Source organism: Blennius ocellaris (assembly GCF_963422515.1).
Source record: "Blennius ocellaris genome assembly, chromosome: 1".
Classification (NCBI taxonomy): Eukaryota; Metazoa; Chordata; class Actinopteri; order Blenniiformes; family Blenniidae; genus Blennius; species Blennius ocellaris.
In genome coordinates, this window is record NC_137650.1 from 23,511,080 (window position 1) to 23,532,400 (window position 21,321).

Sequence of the window (21,321 nt, forward strand, 5' to 3'; positions counted from 1 at the left end):
CGAAGAAAGTGACAAACTGTCTTGAGACATTATCAATATAAGCGAAGAAATATGCTGATTTAAACAAACTCCATTATCTGTTATGTTAGAACTCTGTTATCAATCTTAAATTCTAATAAATAGGACTAAATTCTGTCTTGCAACCCTCATCGGGAAAAAGTCTTTAGATCGACTAAAATTCTAAAACTATGTAAAGTTTCTCTCTTATATCTAAAATTTCAGACAAACCGAGTATTTTATATTTATTAGGTTATGAGTTGTGACGCATTATTCTCAACATGCGCACTGACTGCGCACACTTGACGACCTTTGCCAAACATCCACGTCTCGTGATCATAAACGGGTAAAATCTGATTGGCTGACGCTCTGGAAGTCGTATTCTGATTGGTCGCCGGCCATGTTTGCGCCTGGTGGCACAATAACAAGTATGCCATTGGTCCGCTTACATGTCTGCTGATGAACCGGGTGCTGGCTGTCGGAAGATTTCGTAATACAACATTGTTTAACAGATTTGAGAGGCATTCGCGGTATCTATTTTCTGCGGTAGCATTAAAAGCTGTCCGAGCACTGATAACTGTATTCACACGGAGTATAAATCGAGCGAGCTGCCCAGCCTTCCGTCATCAGCCGGCTAGCTGAAGCTAACACCAGTTAGCTGTAGTTACTGTTTAGATTAGAACGCTACGATGGGAGAGGAAACTAACGACAGGTCTGTGAAGGCAGACACCGAGAGCACCGCTGCTGAGGAAAATGGAGAAACGGTGGATAGTGGTGTGAAATATTACACATTGGAGGACATCCGAGCGCACAATATGAGCAATGACACATGGCTCATCATCCACGATAAAGTATATGACATAACATGTTTCCTCGAAGAGGTGGGTAACACTGTCTGGTTTGAGCTTTAATCCTATCAAAAGTTTTGTTGTTGGTTATGTGTTGTTGGCTGAGACCATTTCCTTGAAGTGCCAAACTACTGTATTGACGTGTTTGTTATCCCGACCTCGGAATACAAGCACTGACCTCGAGTTAACCAAAAAAAAGCTCGTTATCTCGGGTCAAACCAGGTTTTCCGGTGAAAGTCTCTCTTATATTCTCGGAAATGCTAAATTCGCTCAAGCGATATTAGCTTATGTTTACATTAGCTGAATTTAATAGCAGTTTTAGTTCCTCCACTCATGACAGCGTTGTTTGCATTAAGATGATTAAGGAGCGCTTGTTGTAGATCTAGTTTGACTTGTATGTAGATTAAAAAACAAGTTTCTGCATATAAAGCACATCTACTAACTTGAATGAAGTGGTTAATTAACCTTTTATACTTTGCTCCACCGTGCTTATCAATCAAAAGTAGAAATGATTATTTCAATACCCTTAGATCTGAAGAAAAGCAGCAAAATGGGAAAGTCCTTAAAGTTTGTAAAAGTCTCTTAAATCTGCTCCGATTATGGTTTTTAATCCCATTGCGCATAAATCCTGATTAAAGATTGTCCAGCAGTGCTGTTTATATAACTTAAGTAAAACATTAAAAACAGAAAATTCTCAGTATTTTATTTTCAGTTATTCAAGCTTGACACAAAGGAAGCTCCTCAATTTCTAACTATCTCACAACCTGTGTTTTCCCTTTATAAACCACCCACTTTTCTGTTATATTGTGGATTACTTGGCCAATTATTCTCGTTTTTGTTTTTCGTTAACTGAGCTGCCTGAAAATGTTTTACCGAGTTCTCAAACATTTCCAATGTATTGTGAAGAATGGAGTCGGGGCGCCATTGTGTGAAATAAGCCAGTCTGTCTCAGTAACCCAACAAAGATAATCATGTGGTACATAAGTAAAGGGAGCAGAGTTCAAGTTGCTCAACCATTTTTGACCCTAGCCCATGGAAAGAATTAGAAGTAAACCAGATCATAAATAAAGATCTTTCGCTTAAAGAGTTTATTCTATCACTGAATTATGCAAAGAAAATAAGACAATCATAAAATGTTTCTTCTGTCACAAAATGTTTATCAGGCTCGGGAACACGGCCAGCATTTGAGTCAGAGAAGGGAAAATAACTACTTTGTGAACTTGTACGATTTCAGCACCCTGGAGGAGAGGAGGTTTTGCTGGAGCAGGCAGGCGCAGACGCTTCAGAAAGCTTTGAGGATGTTGGTCATTCCACGGATGCCAGGGAGATGCTGGAGCAGTACTACGTTGGAGAGGTTCACATGGTAAGAACAACTTGTATTGGGGTTTCCTTTTGTTACAGAAGTTGATCTGCTTCCTTAAAACCATTGTTGATTATTTTGTTTGGATTTTAAGTAGCTTGAAATCACAAGAAGGTCCAGTGGTTATTTGCTTTTAAGGTTTCAAGTTTTGATAAGAATTAGAGTGAACAATTGTGGTGGATTTATTGAGGAATGCCACAATATATTAAAGCACGCTTGCTTAGATCTCCCTTTTATAGCACATTCAGTTTAACGTTCATTTTTTCTATTGTCTTTTGTAAAAAAAAAAAAAAGCTAAATGGTTCTCAGTTACAAGCCTCACATTAATGAATGTTTTCACATTTATTAAGTTGGTCTTGGTATGTATAAGCTTTGATTAACGAAATTTACTCAAAAAACATTTTGTTCATGTTAGACTTTGGAGAAAATCCCTTTTTAATGTGCTTTCATTGGCTGTGATGAATGAAAATAAGTTGTGAGTAAAAATTACTTTCCAAAGTTCAACTGGTGCTGAAATGAGGCTGTAGATCTTTGATTTCAACCAGTGATGCTTTCCCTGGAGGTCTACTACCCTGCAAACTCCTCCTTGTTGTTTATTATTAATTTAACTGTTCTCACAGTTAAAAAAAAAAAAAAAAAAAAAAACTTACAGAACATTGATGTCCTTTCAGTGACTTTTGATGGACTGAGTGACAACATAATTCCAACACAGATATCATGTCTGTCTCTGTTGGAAACTGACTTCACACCATGCATGTTTTTTTGTGATATACACTGGTGTGGGAAATTATATGTTAGAATTGATGGGCGTCGATGTCTCACTCTCCGGTAAAGAAATCGTGAATGAATAATGATACTTTACAACAGGTGTAATTTGGTTATTAACAGCAGCACTGGTCAAAGTTCTAAACTATTATGATGATGAATGAAGACGATACTAAGCTGCTGAATTACTCTGTATTTTGATTGAAATAAAATTCTCAGTATTGACTTGTTCAAAATTCTATGATCTTAATGTTTGTGTTTTTGGTTTAGGATGACAGAAAAAAGAGCACTGCCACGGTAAGTTGCATTACATTTCTTTTAATTAAAAACAAAAGATTGCTTGAAAAAAAAAAAAGTCAATGAAATCACAATGTAATTCTTTTCTGTGGTGAAATCATGGAGTGAAGGCAAAGGGTGGTGAAGAGGTTTGTGGTGGTTACAGCAGGAGATTCATGAAGGGTTTTCTAGATATTGTCTTCAAGAATCACTGGATTAACATATGTGCACTTTCAATGGGATTCTTTTTTTTTTTTTTTTTATCTGACTTTTTCTTACAAATCCACTTTCAAATGCCTTATTTTTTCTACAGGATGTACCAGTCACAAACTCAAGCGAGTCCAGGTGAGTCATTCTAATTGCCCAGTGTCACAGTTTAGTTTTCACAGGAGTATTTTTACTTTAATTATCGTATAGTTAAAAAAGGTTGCCGCAAATTAACACTGATCACAGCAGTGTGTTGTAAACAAAGTCCTATTGCAATATTGATGTTTCAGATTAACGTTTCAGAGATTGGAAAATGGAATTTTAAGAAATGAGGAGAAAGGACACCTCAGTGTGTGTTTTTGATTTGATGTCTTCTTCTGCTGCAGTTCCTGGACCATGTGGTTGCTACCTGCAGTGGCTGCAGCCGTCGTTGGCATCGTCTACCGCTATTATGTGTTTGAACACAAGTCCTCATGAGTGCGAGCATCCTACTTTTCATGCAATTCTTTTAATCTGGAGGCCTTGAAATGCTTGACCAAACCCTCCGCGCACTGAACGCACACGCGAGTGTCGCATCGTCTACAACAAGAAAGAGTGAGAGAACAGTTTGATAAAGTACTTTTGTCCTTGTCCATTTACAGGAGGCCTCAAATAGATAGTCGGACAGAGACTTTATTAAATTGTCTGCCTTCACTTTGTTTTTCTGTTTTCTGCCACTATGCCTGTTGTCATTAATGTTCAGCGTTGTCTTTAACTTAAACATTCATATGCATTTGAGTTAGTTTGGTCTCCAGATGTTCAGCAGCCTTTTCCCCATTCATCATATCAATGTTACAGACAAAATGAAAGACATTTGATCTGCAAGCCTTGCAATGAAATCAGGTTTGTCGGCTGTCACTGTTGTACTTTTTATACCGGTTGATAATTTCCATAAACTGAATATGTCCTTAGGCAGGTTAAAAAGACACATTTAGCACTATGAAACCTCCAATAAGAAAAAAACTTAAGTTCATCCCCTCCCTCCTGCAGTTATGTTAAGCAGTTCTCGCATTTTTCACTCGATTACAAACCCATGATCTTTCCCAGTTGTGTAAATACAATGTCAACATTTGTTTGGTGCTTTTTGAAAATCGTTGTGAATTATATTGTCACAGATTATTTAAGACATGTTTTGATTTGCCCCCTCATTTTTCCCCCCTACAGTCTTGTTGGGGATTTGTATAAATGTTCAACATGCCTGATCGTTTCAATATATGAAACTTAACCGTTTCATTGCCCAGATATAACAGATGCTAGTGAATGACTGACATAATACCTTTGAAACATAACAGCTTCTGTTATTTGAGTTATGTTTTGAAATCATGACTTGTTTTTTTTCCTCATTATGTCTTTGTTATTTAACTGATGCTTTGTCACTGCATTTTGATTGTTCTGCTTCTTCATTTTACATTTTGGGAGAATGGAGCGTGTGACTCGTACCACAGTTTGATTTGTCTTCAGTAAAATCAGGGGGGTGTTTTATGTAAGGGTGCTGTTGTGGGACTTACTAGATGACATGAAAAGCCATTGTGGGGTATCGGGCCATAGTTGGTAATAATCAATCCGAACTAAATCTTTATGCATTCTCTGGGTTGCTAATTTGGTTCCTGGAAGGAAAAAAAATGTTTTGGGTTTAAGTATCTTTGCATAGTAACATTTATAAAATCATTAGGTTTATTGAATATAAAATAAGATTCTTTATGTTCCATATTAGATATTTTAAAGTGTATTTAACTGTTAGGAGGATCATTGAAGTCAATTTACCACCCATCAATTCCTGAGTTTATGAATAGAACTTGCTGCTATTTTTACATGTGATGACATGCTGATGTGAAAGTTCAAATTGGATTTCACATAAGAGCAAAACATTTGCATTTCAACTGCCATTGCCTGTCAATAAAAGCCTCTTTGGGGAAAAAACTAAACTGAGCCTGACTGGTAATTTATCATTTTAAACAAGGAATGATATATGAATATTGGAATGATGTCAATTATTCCTGCTTCAAGTCTGGGTGTTGTTGGTGTGGCATTTGTATGTTAATGGAAGACATGTTGGCCATGCATCTGATGAACAGGATTAATCACAACAAAATGTTTGCTTAAATTTGCGAGCTCTCAACATCTATTTCATTCTCACAGCTTTAAAAGAGTTATTACAAGCAGGACTGATCTGTCTGACACCAGGTATCAAACTGTAGAGCTGGTGCTGCTCTGGAGAAGTACTTTTATTGTATGTTATGGTCGCAATTGAATTGTTCAAGCCAAAAGTTCGACCGCCACTACCGTTGAGTTGGAAAATGTAAGAATAATGATGGGAACAAGCCCACACAAAATTACAGGGTAGCGAGTGAAACTACTGTCAAGCAGTCTGGAGGTCTGCATCAACTAACACCTTAAATTGCAGCTATAGCCAGAAGTGATCTGCTCTCACACCCTCATTAGTTTGCCTTCAGAGCAGCTGGAGTGAATGGAGCTGCCTCTGAAGCAGTGAGATATCTCTGTGCCCCGTAGGGCCACTGCAGTTACAGGAAAAACTCCACTGCATTTTCCTCAACTCGGTTGATCGGTTTAGGGAGAATCTCGCAATAATGAATGAGACAATATGGTCTTCTTTCGGTTTTAAATATTCATGAACTTAATATTGAGCAGTATGTCACTAGAGCACTGGTAATTTAAAAGACCGTGTTTATGAAATATTTAACGAGGTTTAATTTCATTCTGTACTCTATTCTCTGGTTTTTGTATCTCCGCAATGAACATTGTTGACAAATAGCTGACAATCGAACATGGTATCACACACATTTGTGATAAACAGATTTACAACAGAGTTGGTCAACTTTTTATCCTGCATAGAGATGAGTGGCAGAAATCCAAATATAGTGTAAACTATAATGTAAACTCCTAGAGTTAGGTAGCGGATGAAGGGTTTGCACTTTATCGTCCGATTGAATTTCTTCAGGGTTCACACTTTTTACTATGATACAAGGGAATACTGGAATAATAACTGATTTCTGTTCATGACGGCCTCCCTGTGTTGCATAGAAAAGAGAGAATTATAAGTACAGAAAAGCTGGAAGGGGTGTTTAAAATTCATGCGTTTCCATCAGCAAGCTCCACAAGGGCCCTCTCACCAGAGTGCTCATGGCCAGCAAACCATGGAAAGCACCAATCAGTACTCACTCATCCAATCACACTTTTTTAATCAGGTGGAACACATCGAGATCCTCACCTCCCCAGTTAAGAACTCATAATTTGATTATATAGGAAGAAATCACTTGATGTGCATGAGAAATCAGTAACAGTGTTATATTATAGATTTGACTGAACCTCTAAATGTCGGCCATAAATTAAAACATAACGCAGTTGTAAAATAAACTTCCAGTTCAAGTCTGGACTTGAAGGCTTTTCTGTGTGGAGTTTGCATGGTCGCCTTGTTCCTGTGCGAGGTGGATGAACAGACATTTGTACGGTACTTTTTGTGATGTTATACTTAATACAAACACACGATGGCACTACAACACCAAGAGCCAAAACCAATAATCGCTTACCTTTAGCCAGAAGCTGCAAGACTAGAAACTATACTGTTACTACCATGTTTAATCTGATGTATACACTCATTTCTGATTATGACTGAATTTGTTCGCTTTTATAGGCAAAGTGCACAAATACATCATTACAACAGCCATAAAAGCCCTGCAGTGATGAAAACAGCAACCCGCACATTTTGTATTGTGGTTGAGTGAAATGCAGAAGTGAAATTGATTTATTTCTCTCAATCTCAAGAAGAATTGCACCAGTTTGGTGTGCATGAACGGCATTTCATCCACATATTTATCACCTATTTTTTTATACAATTAATAACTAAATTCTATGAATTGGAATTACATCATGTAGTTTATTGCTATGTCCTCAGCATTCAGGGAAAAATAGACGCTCGAGGCCATTTACGTCTACCTTTGGTAATAAACTGACTACAAAAAATAGCAAGTCTTAGAAGACAGTACAGACACACGTCATTCCTCATGACTGGATAGCTTGTCATTTCCACTCGCAGAAATCCACAAGGAGAGTTCAAGCTGCTAATGCACAAACACTCCAGGGTCCAGAGAGACCTGCTCGACAAAAACCTCAAACAGCTGGAAAAACACTTAGCAGATGCTACATGATATTCAACAAGGTCTGCATCTGCTTAAAAGGTCACATACTAGGGAAGCAGAGTTGGAGTGATTGGTTTGCAGGGGACAACATGGAAACTGAATGAGATTTGTGTTTTGATTTCATATGTGTACACTGATGTAGCAGAGACACAATGCTGCCCCCCCCCCCCCAAAAAAAAAAAACTCTCCCATGTGGTTTTTGCACCAACAACTGCCTAAAAGGTTTGGTGGAAAAATAAAATCTGAGTATATATGAAGCTTTTTCTCAAATGAAGGTCAAAGACAAATGAAAACATGTTTGCCCAAGGAATAAAGTGATCTTTTCTTCTGAATTTAAAAACATTTGGAAGCATGGGCCTAAATGATAAACAACAGCATCCCTCCAATTATCTATTCTCTCTAGACATTTTCTCAACTCAGGGATGTGGGGCACTGTAGTCAGTGTCAGGTCATTATTCCATGACAGAGAGAATAACACACTCTTGAAAGGCTCAGATCTACCCGAATACACATGCTGTTGATTTCTTTGAGATGAGCCCCGGGAGAACATACAATCTCCACACCGAAACTTTTCCAAGCCAAAAAGCTAATCTGACACATCTTCTCACTGCGACACCAGACCCAAACAAGAGAAGATTAATTTTCCTAAATATACAAGTTCTTTACATCCATTCACATTGTATATTATTTTATCCAACAACTACTTCACTGTTAATTTGTGAAACAGAGTCAACCCATCTTCAAACAGGAAATAATAGTACTTAACTAAAATGACTAACCTTATACTTTGACACACTAATTTTATAAAACTGACTCACAAATCATTTGTTGGCTTTTATATAAACTGTTCTATTGTTAATACTTTGTGAAGAACAGCAGGTGCACAATCAACTTTGTTCCAATTCATTATGCAGTAACATTACTAGCTTATTTTCTGATTACATCTTTATTATATTATCCAATGGACTTCAAGTCCACATGTCACTCTGACATGGCTCGTGTAGGTAGCAATTAGCATAATGTAATTATTCATCATCATAAGTCAACAGGTTGTCAGAAGAAGAGTGTGCAAACACAAAGATTACATATTTCATGCATATGGAACATTAAGTCATAATTTTCCGCCATTTTAAATTAAACCTAGTGAATTACATTTTTTTGATGGTCCGACTAAAAAAAACTATTTGAATGTGCTGCATTATATTTTTCGATTATTCATTCATCTCAAGTACACAGAATATAACAACTCAGATGAGCTACTTCATGCAAGACCATACTCTGTCTGTACACAACTGAGAAAAGACCATGTGGCACATTGGGAATTGTGGCGTCCACATCTATTTTCAGCATCTATCCATCTTCCATACCTACTTCTTCCTAGATGGGTTGTGTAGAGCTCATGTACTCTGACCAGGTTGCCAGTTAGTTAAAGAGAGACTCCAATTAGATATGCAAATTTGCAGCTACAGCCAATATACTGTCGCAGTTGCCCAACAGGAATATCTCAAGATTGAAAGTAGAATATTTGTAGAAAACCTATTAATTGAAATTGTATCCACCTAGAAAAGCCCTGTCAACAAATGACACAGAAATCCATTCTCACAATGACACTCCATTTTCAAGAAGAAGAAAAAAAATAAAAAATGGCATCTACTCATTGCAATGTTACACTCTGTACCTGTCTACAAGTTCTGGAAAAAAAAATGCTCGGCATACAGAAGCAGAAATGTCCCCCGACATCTAACCACACTGAATTCAGCCCGACATAGCAGAGCTGCTCAAGCAGGTGCATGATGCCACAGAAGTGAAATACCTCATGAGACTTTGGAGTATGTTACACGGATATGCCCGGTTACTTTGACAGAACCATTCTGTTCTATAGTAATATGATGTGCAGCACTTAAGTTACTTACCTCGTCCTTGGAGCAATCCTGCAATGACAAAAATGATACCCACTTATATGAAAGACAAACAATTCAAAGGCATTAATGCTTTATTATACAGTGTCCACAAATTAATATTATTAAACATCCTTTTTTTTCATAATTTATAAGAACATTTAGAAACAATATATTTACATAATCATAATATCAAGTCAGTTGTTTCCTCCTTAAGCTCAGCAACTTTTTATGCTCAACTACCATTTGCCACAGCACAAGCTCCAGCAACTACAAGAAATAACCTGAAGCTGGCAAAAAACAAAAAATCTGAATAAAATGTGACTGCATTTCTGTTTGTTTACACTCCTGAGATATTTCAGTATTAGCCTTCATGTAAAAGAAAACTACTTAGAGACGTGTGTCGCTCAAGGTGAATCCATATTGAAGGTTAACATGAGAGAAGGAGCTTGGGTTTAATACTTCAAAATAAATAATCATAGTCAAGAGAAGTTACCCCAAGGTATATCTTCCAAGCTCAAATGTGGTGACCTTTCTCCAGAGTAGCTGCTTAATTACGTTCCTCCTTGTGTACACTGAAATGCTATGACTTAAAGGTTAACTTCTCGGAGCCGTTTTATGCCAAGGTCTTTGATGCACAGTTTAAATTGAAGAAGAGGGAGATGGCCTTCATTCTTCAAAGTGCTTGTAATCGGATAGTGACGTTCACAAACGACCAATATGAGAAGAAGCTAAAATATCAGTTTCTTGTGATGAACTAACTGATGGGACTGAAATGTCTGTGTCTGTCATATGCTGGCCTAAGCAACAGGCTTAAATAGGCAATGGTGGACACTATTAAAAAGATGGACAATGCAGATGTATGCGGAATCATGGCAGGCATTTCCAGGTAATATACGAGTTTGATGGCTGATCATAAAACAAATAAAAAGGTGTTTTAAGAGACCGTCTCTGACAGTATATCAAATCTTAGCAGGAGAGTGAATGAGTAAAACAAAAACAAACAAAAAACTAAATACACTTTAAATTGATGCATTTTCAGCTAACTGAACACTGTCTATAGATTGATTTTTTTTATATAAATAAAAAAATAAAAAAAGGGAAAACCATGCATTATTTAAGATTAAGAATATAATGATGTAGACTGTACAGTGGTCATTTGAAATAATAGCCATCACATCTCATCTCAGTATCTACCCATTTGCACTACAAACCAACACTTCACATCTTGCCCTTGATACGTTGTGTGACGACATTTCAACATCGTCGTCTTGGTTGTCCAGCCAGCCAGACGACGCAACCAAACAACAACGCTACACAACAAAGCACAAAGAAGACAGTACTGACCAATTCCTCCACCATGCCAGTGGTGCTCTTCAGGACCAGAGGTTCTAAGCCAAACTCAACATGGTGCAGGTGGAGGACACACTGGAGGACCGTTCATGGACACTGTTATTGTTGTCGAGAATTCCCGATACAAACTGGGTCTTTGAATGTCCAGAGTACCCAAGGGTGTTGGCGAGTTCCGGACAGATGGCCAGAGACATCCTCTGGACCACCAGGTGGAATTTCCGCCGAAAGCTTTGGTTTATCCAGAAGTAGAAGATGCAGTTGAGAAAACCGTTGCAGGTCGGCAGCCACACCACCACAAATTCAATCCAGTCTGGTATGCTGCTGCCTGAGACTGCTGGAAGGCAGACAACAAAGAATGAAGTTAAAAAAAAAAAATAGAATATATATTAAAAAAAAAAAAAATCCCCTCCAGAATTGTATCTCGATAAAGGATTGTCAAATTCACCAATTGACATAACAGAGGAATAAACTACAGCAGCACACTTTGGAGTTGCGCCCAATTGAACTTCATATTGCTGAGTTTATAATTAGTTCCCATTAAATAGAGACTCTTTTGGAAAAAGTATTTACTTAAAAATGTTGCAGCTAAAACTTTATTGTATATTCCTTGAAGAAAGAAAGTGTTTGCATTTGTTAACTATTCCAATCATCGGCTGAGTCACACTTCTGGCCTTGTAGCTGTATATTCATGCCCATATTTACATAAATAACCTTAAAAGCCATTCGACTTAGCATAGATCTACATAAAATTCACAGAATGTTTAGTGAAGGGATGAATTGTGACTAGATGGCGAAAGAAGTTTTTTGAAGTCAAACTTTTTGCACCAACTTTAAGCTCCATTTGAAATTGAAACGAGAGCACATAATGCATCAATGTCAAAGTCACAAAATATATTATGTACACCATTAAAAAAAAATGAAATTAGGGGTTATTTTTTTTGTCACCATATGGCCAACTGCTTCCATATGTCTATGAATTATAAAAGCCAAACAGTGTTGATTAGCTCATTAACCAGATGGATGTTTCAATATTTACACGTATTTCTTCCTCATTAGGGTGACATTTCCAATACATATCCAAATTAAGAAACAAATATATATATATATATATATATATATATATATATTTTATTTTTTACAGAATTGTGTTTTGGTATTGTGTAACACTTGATATTACATGTTGGATGATCATGTAATATCAGCAGAAAGGTGTTGGACTGGCTCTGAATGTATTCTGCTTTAGAGGAAAATAACCCTAAACATAACAGTCAGTGTTTATTGAAAACCACTTTCAGCATAAAGAAGAGCAAGGGGTCCTAGAGGTGATGAAGTTGGCCCCAAAGAGCCCTGATCTTCACATAGATAGAAACACAAAGTCTGCGTGGGTTTACATGAAGAGACAGAAGAATCTGAACCAGACTACATCCTCTGAAAATCTGTGCAAATCCAAGATGTTTGACAAACCATTTGTAGTCCATACTGCCAAAATATGACCTTGAGTGGGCCAGAGCAGTAAAATGGTAGCAAGTGTTTTCCTTTGTGCCAGTGCAAAGAAACACGAATACATTATGGAAAACTTTACATTTATTGGAAAATGTTTTTGAAAGACGTGAACTTTGTATATATTTTTTTTTAAATCAATGTCTTGTGGTTGCAAAATAGACAAACGTGTAAAATCGCAGTGCTCTTTGTGGCATGTCATAGCTTTCAGCAAACATATTTACAATTTCTCCCTCGCTGTATCGTTTTGATGCTACTTCGTCAAAATCTTTTACTGCTGCATCACTGATATACCCTGCATTCACCCCAAATCAGCTGGAATTGGATGCACTGCCCTTTGAGGCTAAACTAATTAAAGCAGTATAGAAGTTCAATCAATGGCATCTTGTGGTCCAGACTGGACCCTTGATGCCCTACATTTGACTCCGTTGCTGTATGTTTGACACCCTTTTTTTTAAATCACCCTCTGTGCAAGTTAATTCCAAAACTGTGAGCATTGAAAGCAACGAATCCTCATACAACAGTCAGAGTTGTCCTGCTGATTCAATTTGCAAAAAGCGATATATTTACACAAATAGACACAAACATTTGCACAGTATTATGTGTATTTAAACCAAACTACATTTGTTGAGGTGCTTTGTTGATATTAATTTAGTGTTAATGACTCAAGTCATGTATTTGAGAAAATATTTGGAACTTTGCAAATGTGATTATTGCTTTGTTGTGTTTGTTGAGCAAAGCCTTGAGGTTTTAATTCAGCAAATAAATAACCATGGGCCGTAACCAAGTCAAGTATTTTAAATGCACTGAAGGAAAAGCATCCTCCAAGTGCTATCTCACTCCCACTTGCTCAATCAGAGCCGTTCTACTGTGTGGAAGCTGCAGCAATGATCCATCGAGCCTCATCCTAGATCTTGCAGGCATTTCCAGGTGTGAATAAGAGATGGCCGGCCAGCCAGCCAGCCAGCCAGCCAGCCCCCCTGCTGTGGCGACCTGACTAGACCTGAACATCAAAGCAAACAGGCATGTCCAGGTGTGAAAGAGATGGTGTGAAATATTGCTATTAATTACTATAAATATATGGCATTAATCCATTACACAAACAGATGTTTACTGTACCATTTAATCTGATAAAAAAAAAGTAATGTGTATAACTTGTGAAAAATAGTGTGCACAGCACCTTCCACGATGAAACCTTGTACGCACAGCGTAACACGCACTATGTAGAAAATAATGCGCCTCACCCCTGGAAAAATGTGGCCTGCACTTAATAGTCCGCACACGGTTACTGTGCTTACCATTGTAGATCATGACGGCCATGCAGGGGGTCCAGCAGGTGTAGTAGGCTGCCATCACAGGCACCAGCACCCTGGCAGCCACGTTGGGCCGGCTGCTGCGCGCACTGGCGAATTTGCGCAGCTTGAGTCTCTGTCTCTTGGCGGCGCACCAAACTCTCAGGTTTGCATAAGTCATGACGATTGAGCAAGGGAAGAATATGAAGCACGTTAAGCTGAGGCTGTATCCGACATTCGTGGAGTAGGAAGGGTTGCAGACGAGCGACGCGGTGGAGAAATGGACCTCGATGATGCCTTGAGGGAAGGATATTGGAATGAGGAGGAACGGAGGGAAACACCAGGCGAAGGCGATCAGGAGCAGCGTCCTCTTCCTGGTCAACAGCGTGGAGTACTGCAGGGGGTAGAACACGGCGATGTACCTCTCCAGGCTGATCGAGGCCAGAGAATACATGCACGTGGAGTAGACGGTAGAGTTGCAGAAGGCCACGAGGTGACAGAGAGCGTCCGGCCCCTCCGTGTAGTCCTTCAGCAGACTCACCAGCAGGTTCAAGGGCATGACGAGCAGTCCAAACGCGGAGTCCGCAGCGGTGAGTGACAGGAGGAAGTACCGGGAGTTTCTCGACCATCCGGCTACGGATGAAGTGATCACCAGAAGCACGGCGATGTTTCCCAACGTGATCATGGCGCCCAGAACTACGATGATGGTGATTTTGACAGTCCGGTGTGTGAGCTCGTGCAGACCGAATGGCTCGACAGCCGACAGGTTCGATGCGTCAGGAGCTGTGAGGTTCAGTGGCACAAACATTGTTCTTCAACAAACCATCAGACAGGTGGAGAGAAAAGTGGACAAACATTGATGGGAAGTTAAAATATATCAAAAGTGTGATTGCCGACGTGCAGTGACACGAGTTCAGTCTGAAAGTTGCAGGTTAGTTCGACCTCAACAATTATCTGCACACCTGCTATAATGAGTGTTGGACGGAAAGTGTTAAGGCTCAAAAACCTCTCAATTAAGGGCGTTCAAGCGAGGGCCCTTTGCCTCCCCTGGGGGGCGTCAGAAAACTCTTAAGATGGAGCAGGAAAGATCTGGGGGTGCTCTCCTTGCATGATTACTTTAACTTATGTTAAGAAATAATCAAAACAATTAAGTAGAGGCCAAATCCACCAATACTCCTACGTGAAATACTTGTAATTGATATTTACTGAACTTGTAATGTTTCAATCCGACCCCTCAGCACTGGTCTATTTAATTAATAGTATGGCTCCAACTTTGTGGTTTCAGTTTGGGGAATGGCCTTCTCTGTTTCAATATGATGGTTTCTGTTAGGTTCAAAACCTGTAAGAATGAAAAGAGAGACAACCCCAGTATCGAGAGCAATAAAGAGTCAAAACAATAAGTCAGCTTGTACAAGGACAGAGAAATGAATTCACCTCAGGAGCTGAAGTTCACCGATCTGCCCCGATCTTCATTTCTCTGCCCCGTTTTATTCAAAGTTAGAGTAGGCGGTTACATTTTCATACACAGACAAAGCAGGTTAACACTGGTTTCCAGGCCTGTGTGTGTGTGTGTGTGTGTGTGTGTGTGTGTGTGTGTGTGTGTGTGTGTGTGTGTGTGTGGGGGGGGGGGGGTGTGGGTGTGGGTGTGTGTGTGTGTGTGTGTGTGTGTGTGTGTGTGTGTGTGTGTGTGCTTACACTTCTATATGGTTCACACAGTTGAAGCAGGAGTCTCAGATAGGATGTCCCCCGGCCCAGAGGCCAGAGACCTTGAAGAGTCTCAGAGTGGTACAGTTTCAATAATACAAAGACTCGTGCCCTTGCAGGTGTGAAACAGTGAACAGTGGTTATAATAGACATGCATGAAACAACGATAACTTACAAAATGTTAATTCCCATTATATCAAGTACTAATAATAAACATAAAGTACAAATTTGGAAAACAGTTTCCCATTGCATACAGCAGGGTCAGCGATGAATCCCACTCCTGACAGCAGTTCACTGAGCAGCCGAGTCCACCATATAGCAGGTGTAGTTAAGCTTAACTATAAATAGGATGGGTTGAATGTACAAGGTCAAATTTAATTAACAAGATCCATTAAGACATAATTTGGTGAGTTTACTGTTGAAGGACTAAACAAAATTCTGACTTCAACCCCTCAAGCAATCTTGGCATGAACTGGATTATGATCCAGGCCTTCTGGCCTAACATCATTCGCAGGTCACATAATGCTCTCCAGATTGAATTGGCACTCATTTCCATAGAAGTACTCAATAAAGTTAGAAAGCCTTCAGAGAAGAGGAGCTGTTGTTATAGCTGCAGATGGAGTTCATGTATTTGAATACTGGAGCAATACAGTCCCTGTTGGTGTCACAGTTAGGTGTCTGGATACGTGTGTCCATATAGTTTATGTACCACTCTAATTCAGTCAAAGTACCATACCAGACTATAATTGTGACAAGAGTGTCAGTAAATGAATCTAACCTGGAAATGAAGAGTTGTTTAGTTTTTGTTTGTATCTAAAAAATGTGCTTGGTATACACGCAGATGAAATATGTGTGGAGCTGGAGCTGATTCATTGACTTAATTTTTTTATTTGATCACATTTACATTCTTTGAAGTGTTCTGTTTTGGAAGTATATCTCTCTGGTATTTATTAATTTAAATATTTAGTTTAGTTCATTATCTCTCTGAGACTATATCATTTTTGACACAATGGCTGGGTACACCGCATCTCCTCATTATGTTTACGGTAGTTTGAATTATTCATATGTATAGGGTGGATATATTTCTATAAATACAGAAGATATCTCCGGCAGATTTTGAATAAGGAACAGAATAATTTTCAATTATTTCAAATTGGAAAAAGCTATGCTTTGTCAAGTATTTTTTTCACAATTCTCAGAATGTATATGGAAATATGATTGTATTTTTTCCCTTTAGCCTTCTTTATATAATACAAATATGTTGATATAATTGATCTACTAGGTAAAGTAATTAATAGTACAAAGTATCAGTAAGAGATTATCTGATGGGGGAATAGTTAGAATCACTGAATTGTTTATACTTTGGTTCATATAGAATTGTGTTTCAGCATATGAATATTAGTGAAATGTTCTTATTCCATTTACATAGTAAGTGAAATACTGGATTATTTTTAGATATTTTTCCATGACTGCTCTAGTAAAGATGAGAGACATAACTCCTTCAGTTCATGCATATGACATGTGGGTCTTGCATAAATATAGAGCACATGGACATTTTAGATGCAAATCTCAAACTGCACACAGTGGAATGTTAGTCATCAGTCCATTATGCATAGTTAGTGGGCGAAACTACTATTAAGCAAACGGTATGTAGAAGCTGACCTGTTTGCTCTCTCCTTTGCTTTATTAATGCTATTAGTGAGACACTATCCACATTTCTGGGCTTTCATTGCATCCTATAGTTTGGAGCAAATAAACCTTCTTTGTGTGTTTTAAATGGGTCATCTAATTCTATTAAAACTACATTCATGTACGAGATCGCCTGAATTGCTGTGCATATGAACTTATGTAGCATTTTCATCACCATTATTTTGTTAAAGTAGCTTTTGTTGCAAAACAATGTGAGAGCAAATGAAAAAGGCCACTTCTAACTGCACTCCCAACCTATTCCACATAGCAAGCTTGCAGGCCTCTCCATCTTGGCAGGTTTCATCATCAGCAATAACAATGAGTCAGTCAACAATTTATCACCACCACAGAGGTCCCCCTGAAGACGTAAACTCTGTCAGCCTGACACATCACAACCAATCATAGTTCAATTTCAACAATAACACACCACCGGTTTTCCTTCACCTGCTGTTTCAAACTGAAGTGTTTTTGTTGTTGTTGTTTTTGAGGGCTACACTGTGGAGTGGCGGCGGCGAATGTTACCCCTTCAAAAAAAATTACAACATCGCACAATGGGCTAAAGAAAGAGCGGCAAAGATAGTCACTGACCTTTCCAACTCAGGTAACCATCTGGTTCAGAGGTATTCTTGTGTGTGACAGTCCCTTCATTAAACAACACATGTTGGCAGACTCTTCCATCTGCCTCTCTGCATCTCCAGGGACAATAATCCCAGCAATGATTTATTGAACAATCTTACACATCTTAGTAGCCCCTAATGAACCATTCAAACTACAACTGTTATCTATTTTTTTTTTTTTTTTTTAAGGCAAAGCGCTTTGTGGAAGTGAACAAGACACGTGCATGTAATCAGTCGAATTAACATGCTTTTATATTGTGAATGGGACAGTTAGATTAATGAAAAGGTGTATTTTTTAAATATGAAACTTGGATCACGTTATTGCACTTTTAACTGTGCGATTCTATTTCACTGCAGAATCCTGCAGCGGTCATCAATCCTCTCGCTCAGAGCTAATATTATTAATTTTTTAACAGCAGATGCTACGCTGTGTCAAGGGAGTCCTGCACAAGTTACTGCATACACATAGGACAGGCAGTAAATATACATATGCAGTACATAGGCCTGAGGTATAGAGCTTTGCTGTTCTGGTGCTGTTACTAGAACCCCCAGAGGAGAACTGACAGCTATCTGTGTTTGATATATGTGTTTCTCACGCTCCTAATGAGCCCATTTCTCTTGGTAACGTCTAACACGAGGCCTGGAGGAGGAACTGGACTGAGGCTTTTGGGTTAATATTCTGACTCTCCTCCCCCGGTTTCATTACTTTGTGTCCATTGCACAGTCAATTGCATTTCCCTTACCAGGCTCATGTGTAAGCACCAGGCACTCGTACATGAATTACAAGATGCTGCATGTAGTAAAAGTTATTTTCTCAAGGCTGCTGAGGGGTAGGAGAACTCCACTGTTTTATGAAATAGCAAACCCGCAAGGCAAATGCTTTTATCATAATTGCATTATTTCTATTTGTTTAATTGAGTATGGGTGTAAAAATACAGGTAAGGCACTGAAAGGAAGACTCTCTTTTCAGCAGGACGTCGTTATTTATAACAAGCGAAGCAGTAAATGTAACAGGCACAGACCTCACATTCTTGGTTCATCTTTTGTGGCTTTCACCTTTTTAGCACACCGAGCTTCCCCTGCGGCCCAGCACTGACACCTATGAGGAAACCTTTCTTCTCCCAGGACAAGCTGTCAGCCTGTTACAGGAGACACACTCTGCCATTGAGACTCATCATGTGCTTTTAAATCCAGACCAAATCCTGGCCAAACAGGCATCAGGGGGCTCTGCATGTAATTACCAGGTTATTTTATGTTTGTATACTGGCCTATCTAGATTATTCATATTGTCTCTTCATCCATGATGTCTGTTATATCGTGGCACATTAGATTTAAGCTGTTAATGATAAAATAATTTCTAATATTATTCATAGCCAGATTAAGACATATCCTGAAGATGGTTGAATACAGATAGAAAAAAATATAGTATTTCCTTTGAAAATGACCAAAGTAATTGAGAAGAATAACATAAATAATAATCACTCAAAATTGTAAATAACCTTATTTACCTTCCTTTTCTGCCAGTACTGATTCATTTAGTTTGTCCATGAAATGTTATGGTTATTCACATGAAGAAGACCATTTGATGTTTCTCGTCATGATGTGTGCAAAGATAAAGTTGGTGAGTATGTACAGTAACCTTAAGCACATTTTAAAGAAGAATGAGTACTTCCGCCTGTTTACGTGACCTTGCAGTTCATTCATGAATTCAGTATTTCTGTGAGGCCAAAATCCTGAGGTGTTTTTAAGTGACAAAGTGCAAGCGTTGTGAGCTTGTTTCTATGTTGGGTCTACATGTGTGGGTGTGTACACACAAGCAGCACTTGCCCAAAGGTGCATGTATAAATGCGGCCGATCCCAGGCGGACACGAGTGAGATAAAGAGAGGATGAATTTGTACATGCTTGCAATTGAATATCCTGTGAGTGGGTGGACTCCTCCATTGGCCACCTACTGTACAGCACTTCCTGATGTGGAGGAAGGTAGCCATTGATTTTGATCTGTCTGTGCATCCATGCTCATGCGTGTGAGTGTTTGTGTGGGCAGTAACGGTATCTGATTCTACCAATGAGAGACGATGCATGATATTTAGAAAGAGATAGTATCGCGGAGACGTTTGATGGACAATTGTGTGAAAACCTGATGCCTGTTTTGACAGTCCATCGAGCTGATAACAGGATTCTGCCAGCACACACTAAACCAGCCTGGCAGGTAGGAAGTTATTAAGTCGGCGTCTAACATATACCCTCTGTGTGCTGACTGAAATATACTCCCTGTGGACTTAAATACGGAAGCCTACCCCATGCCGTGCACAGAGATAAGTGTCGAAGCTGAATAGAGAGATCCCTGTAAGTGGTGTAGTGCTTTGTACAGCATATCAAAGCCAGAGGTATATATTATTCATATTCACAACTGACTTGGAAATTTTCAGCAAATAATAACATATATGGATCTACTTCTGCATGATTCCACACTTTAATCTAAAGACTGTCTTTATCAAAGTACTGAGAAAGATGTCCAATGTCGTTTCTGTGAAAAAAAAAAAAAAAAAAGGCTTCAAGCAGGAGGTTTCCTTTATTTTTGATACTCACTTTTGAAATATGCCAGATGTAAGACAGAAGCAACAGGACAACAGTGAGACCTGCATTTTAAAAGTTTGATGCAAGCTTGTTAAAAGGGTTTGAGAAACATACTTGGTGAGCTCTTCTTTGCTAAAGAATCCTCTGTAATTTAAGCAGCACATATTGACCTCGTTACACAATATTTCTATGTCATAGTGCCTCTGCTTCACTTTGTTGTACAAAAATATCTATGGTGAGGCGAGAGCATCAGCTCATCATAACATATATTCCCTTCCTAATTTAAAATCCTGGGTATTAAATATCCTGAAAGATCTTTTTGCCTTGTTTTCGGAAAATCACCCGTGGATTAAAATTACTTGTATTTCAGCAGTTCTTTTATGCTTTAACAACACAACTTTCATTTTCTCTTCCCTAAAAGGTTTCCAGGCATTGGGGTAGTGTTGGGCTAAACAGGGAAAATCCTGCTTTGGTACTGATCTTTAATTTTCTCCCAGTGGCTGCAATTTAAGCCTAAGCACACAAGCAAGGTAACCACTATCCATCCTCAGCCTTGCTGATATGTAGTTTTATTGTGAATCCTTCCCACTGAGCTGGCCATTTTCAAGGTATTGCAAGAATGTTTTTTTCTACAGAAACGTTTAGGGAAGATTTTACTGTAACTCGGCATTCTTTGATGTCGAGTACTCATTGTACATTCCGCATTAAAACCCAACAATCATCATTTCTGCATTTAAGTTATAGGACAAAAACACTATTGTTTTTATATAGATAGACCCAAAATCACCATGTTTTAAATGGTAAATGGGCTTCATTTGCAAACCAAACTCCTCCTGCTTCAACATTTGCAGTGCACATTACATGATCAGACCAATTCTCCCAAACATACAATATCCACATAAACTCAATTAAGCAGATCAGAATGGATGGCAGGCAAGTGGTTGCAACTTGAAGTTCAGTCTCCTGTTCAAGGATGCTTGCACAATGAGACAAGGGTGAGATAGGGAAAATTAGACAACCTGCTCTGCCAATTGGAAATTG

The 21,321-nt window shown here is 38.7% G+C and overlaps 2 protein-coding genes across 3 annotated transcripts; one reads left to right on the plus strand and one right to left on the minus strand.

Moving 5' to 3' along the window:
• The first annotated feature begins 461 nt into the window (after positions 1-461).
• cyb5b (cytochrome b5 type B) lies at positions 462-5,379 on the plus strand. Of its 2 annotated transcripts, none has more exons than XM_080501147.1 (5): positions 462-878; positions 2,080-2,208; positions 3,241-3,267; positions 3,560-3,591; positions 3,840-5,379. In XM_080501147.1, exons 1-5 carry the CDS (start codon positions 687-689, stop codon positions 3,928-3,930), a joined length of 471 nt encoding a protein of 156 aa, XP_080357273.1. In that variant the 5' UTR covers positions 462-686; the 3' UTR covers positions 3,931-5,379. The 2 variants fall into 2 exon arrangements, with proteins under 2 accessions (XP_080357273.1, XP_080357274.1); XM_080501148.1 differs by having other exon boundaries at positions 3,249-3,267.
• A 5,559-nt stretch (positions 5,380-10,938) lies between these two features.
• Positions 10,939-14,500, minus strand: LOC308135295 (adenosine receptor A2b; the record flags this gene model as incomplete). Its single annotated transcript, XM_080503200.1, has 2 exons — positions 10,939-11,234; positions 13,699-14,500. The coding sequence occupies 2 exons, from the start codon at positions 14,498-14,500 to the stop codon at positions 10,939-10,941; spliced, it is 1,098 nt and encodes a 365-aa protein (XP_080359326.1).
• Positions 14,501-21,321: the final 6,821 nt, after the last annotated feature.

Excerpts from the sequence above, each read along its gene's own strand:
- cyb5b (XM_080501147.1), top strand. The coding sequence starts at position 687 with ATGGGAGAGGAAACTAACGACAGGTCTGTGAAGGCAGACACCGAGAGC. Across the intron at positions 879-2,079 it reads TAACATGTTTCCTCGAAGAG|CACCCTGGAGGAGAGGAGGT; the intron begins GTGGGTAACACT and ends GTACGATTTCAG. Across the intron at positions 2,209-3,240 it reads ACGTTGGAGAGGTTCACATG|GATGACAGAAAAAAGAGCAC; the intron begins GTAAGAACAACT and ends TTTTTGGTTTAG.